At 35.1% G+C, this 4238-nt stretch overlaps 1 protein-coding gene across 1 annotated transcript in view; it reads right to left on the bottom strand.

Annotated features, from left to right (window-relative positions):
- Nucleotides 1-4238, bottom strand: part of DGKI (diacylglycerol kinase iota) — a 316603-nt gene that overhangs the window by 48683 nt on the left and 263682 nt on the right. The window contains exon 27 of the mRNA XM_027770499.1: nt 3849-3874. Within this exon, the coding sequence (XP_027626300.1) occupies nt 3849-3874 (26 nt within the window). The remainder of the gene's footprint in view (nt 1-3848; nt 3875-4238) is intronic.

Consider the following 4238-nt stretch of genomic DNA (forward strand, 5'->3'; position numbering starts at 1 on the left):
CAGGAAGGAGAAGTTGTTATTTTTGTTCTGTTTTGTCTTGTCATTAAAAAGAAATTACTTACACCATAGTAAATAAACTCTCATTAGAAGGAAAAAGCATTTTTTTTCCCTCTGTAATTCTATCAATTTGTCTTAATGTGAACAATCGCTTCTTTGGTCTGCCAATGGCATGCAGGGTGTATAAAACGGCAAGAGTTTGGTTGTTAAAACTGAGTTTAAAGGTGAATTCGACCACTTTCTAGCTCTGCGACCTTAAGCAAGTTGTTTAAACACTCTGAGCCTGTTTCCCCAGCTATGAAATTGAGGATGATACATACACAATAGTGTTAGTTGTTAAAGAGGACATGAAATAATAGAGTTGGAGCACTTTAGCACAGTGCCTCTGCATAAGCACTCAACACATGCTAGCCTTTATTCTTAATGACCCTGATACTCTATTATATAAATAGAAATCCTTTACAACTGATTTATGCCTTGCATCTTCAATTCCAGATATACACATCTAATGGCGAACTAAGCCTTTACTCTGGCATATGAGCTAGATTGTATATTAAACATCTCTTCATCTTGATATAAAGAAGCTTTCCAATGAAAATTTAATATTTAATAATAGTGTTAAAGGAAACAGTTACCTCCCTCTCTTCCCCATGTCCTTTAACTTTTCAAAGGCAGTGTGCAAAGCAGAGTTAACATCTCTGGAAAACCCATGCTGCCACTTCCACTGCCTGGATGCTAGAGAATAACATTATTTGGGATGCTTTTAACAAATTAGAAAGCCATTTCACAAAATGCTTTCCCATTTGAATTCAAAACAATCCCATGAGTTATGCAAAGTAGATATATGGAATCCCATTTTACAGATAAAGAAAACAAAACTGAGAATAAACAAGTGACAAAGCCACTGTATTAAAACTCTTTACAAAAGGGTACTTGTGGGCATACTAAGTGACATGGACTTCACAAAATTAGATTTTCCCAAGAATTATCTCATTTTTTGGAGAGGTTTTTTGTTTGTTTGTTTTTTGCTATAGGGTGCATTTGCTTGGGAGAAATCACCCCCCAGAGGGGATGGCCATGCTGCAATCCCTTCTTCTCCATTCTCCTTTTGGGATCCTAGGCACACATGCACATGAACCCGGTATGAGTTTAAGCCACTGGGTCCAGGACTCAAACCATGGTCGACTACATGGGAGTCCAGAGACCTAGCCATTACACTAACTGCTGGTCTCAATAATTATCTCATTTTTGAGATAGTCAAAGTAACCAATTACTAACGAGGTAAACAGGATTATTGGTTGAAAACAAACAAATTAGAAAACCAAGAGGCATAGAGATTTATATTACAATTTCATATTTTCCCCCAATTTTTCTGCTCATTAATTTTTGAAAGAGAAAATGCATATCTTTCAAATGTATTGCAATGTCATTTTTGTATATAAAAGCTATGTAAGTTTCTGGTATAACATGCAAGAAGTTTTATGTTATCACAGTAAATACAAACCCTTAAAAGTGAATAGACATAAAGAGGCATATTTTGAGTGACAGAAAATCCTTATAATAAGGAAAAACATTAGAATATTTTTCCAAGGATAAGATTAGACAAATCAGAGTTAAAATTTTGCATTACCTATTAGATTCATTTTTGTAAACTGCACAAGCAAACTAAGAGGCACAGACATGTAATAAATTATTTTGAAGACACAAAAACATAAAAACCTTCTAATTTGGAAAATGTTTCTTTAGCTAATCACATACAACAGTTCTTAAAACAATCAATTTCAAAGTGTTCTTAACACTGAGCAGGTCTTTTTGGTAGCAGTTTCTCTCAGGACTTCAAAAGACCATGACATATGCTCACAGACCTCTCATAACCCCTTAAGAAGTGGTAGTGGACTATAAAATTACAGTTAAGAAGTTCCCTTTTATGGAATGGGGAATATGTTCTTATAGATAGCAAGGCAAAACTAACAGAAGGTCATTAAGTGAAACTGTTGTTCAAAATAAAAACTAAACACAAGCTTCTATGATAGTTTACCAAGGACCTAAAAATATGCAATCAAAAATGTAATCATACCAATGACAATCAGCAAAACAGCATACAACAATGGGTTATTATTAGGTGTTGAGTTGCCTAATTTTGACTTAATGGGCTCGAACATAATTTGCTTTATGAATCATTCTAGAAAACAGCACAGCATCATTCTTATATTGGAACAGATTTCATGATGTGGCAGTGAAAGAGGTCTGCCTATCGCTTCTCCATTTCCTTAATTCATTCATTTGCCAAACATTTTTAGGAGTTCACTATTTGTTGAAAATTACATAAAAGAGCTCACAGTTTAGTAGGGCATACAGGTAAGCAAAATATTGGATTTTTTTATTAACCCCTAAAATGGAGAAAAATTTTACCATGATAATATGTGGACCAGAAAGATAACAGAAGATGAGCTAAGTAGGAACTGAATGGCAAAAGGGTAGTGTGGCTTCCCACTAGGAAGAACAATACAGATAAAGGGAGAGCCCTAAAAACCAGATGTAGTACCACATGGCTGAGGGTAGTTCATGGATAGGAGAAGAGGAAAAGATGGCAGATGAAATAGTAAGAAATTGAGGAAGACAATTTAGGCCTTACTAATCCTTGCTAAAATACAAAATTGGAAGGCTGAACAGAGTGCTTCATCTACTGGAAAGAGCTCACCATATAGCAATGGAAGTGGGTTTTTACCATAGAACAATCAGTTTGGTGCTAACCAGGTAAACAGTGAATTAGTGGAATGAAATTCAGAGATGTGGATACCACTTATGAGGCAATTTCAAAAGTTCAAGTAAGACATGAAGAAGTCTTAAATTAAAGCCCCCATATAGATATTTGAAGACATCATACATAGCATAATTAACTCACTCATTGTAGCTGCACAGAAAACATTTTTGCTATCATTGTTCTTTAAGAGAGATTTTTGGTATAGGGCTCACTGAAAAGACACAGTCAGAGACAGAAAGCAAGGAATCACCCCCTTAGGGAGGATGGCCATGCCACAATCCCTTCTACATTTTCCTCTCAGTATCTTGGGCACGCACGCACATGCCTGGCATGAGTTTTAAGCCAGCAAGTCTGGGATTCAAACCACAGCTGACTACATGGGAGTCCAGTAACGTAACCATTATGCCATCTGTTGGTCCCATAACAAACATTTTTGAAGGACTAATTGAATAAATTAATAACTCCAAGGTTATGGGACAAAGTGAGACATTTTATCCTTGGAGTAAATAGTGGGTCATTGGAAAACTCATGACATGTTTTTGCATATAAAAACATAAAAAAAAGTCATGACTTTTCCAACTACCTAATAACTATCTTTAAAATAAAAACATCTCACCCTAACTAGATAACAGTTCATACAGATTGCTAATTAGCTTTATTCAGACTAGAACACTCTTTGCAAATGGATACGCTGAGACATGGTTCCAGTGTCCAATCTGTTGTAGACTTTTGGAAATGTCTACTAAGAACCTCCATTCTTAAGATGAAAATCTGATTAAGAGAACTTGGATAAGTAACATAAAAATCACAAGTGGTTTCTTGTGACAGGACATAATTCAGGCAGAATACATTAAGCTTCACAATATTTGTCAATCAAAAATTGTAACAGATTTGAAAATAACATGAAATACCAAATTTAATGAGGGTGAATTGAGTTTCTTAAAGTGTTTGACATTTCACACTTAAAAAATACAGGGCTAACACCTTAAAGATATTTTATTACACAATCCTTTGCTCTGACAATGATATACAAGGATGAGGGCTCAACTTTTAATCTCAAATTAGCATCAGTAAAATAGACTCTTACCATGATCTTCTGAAGAGACTGGTGACCTGAAAAGAGATAATAGGCATGATAAATATTTTGTATATAATGACTGTAATAGAAATCAAGAATAATTTCATAGAAATTATGTTCTTCAAATTTAGTCAAATAGAAACTGAATGTAGTAGACAGTAGAATTATGGCTTGGTTGCATGGTATATTCCAATTAATAGTTCCCAAAGCTTTTGTGATGGCTGACATGTTAAGGGGTCTCTAAAATGTTACTCTATGGTGTGACAAGGCTACAACAAACTTGGGATTTAGCACATTCACTCATACATAAAGTCTATATTCATTATGAATTAAGGAAGGAAGGAAGGAAGGAGGGAGGGAAGGAAGGAAGGGAAGAAAGGAGGGAGGGAGGGAGAGAGG

The sequence above is a fragment of the Tupaia chinensis genome, unplaced genomic scaffold, assembly GCF_000334495.1.
Source record: "Tupaia chinensis unplaced genomic scaffold, TupChi_1.0 Scaffold000140_1, whole genome shotgun sequence".
NCBI classification, from domain to species: domain Eukaryota; kingdom Metazoa; phylum Chordata; class Mammalia; order Scandentia; family Tupaiidae; genus Tupaia; species Tupaia belangeri.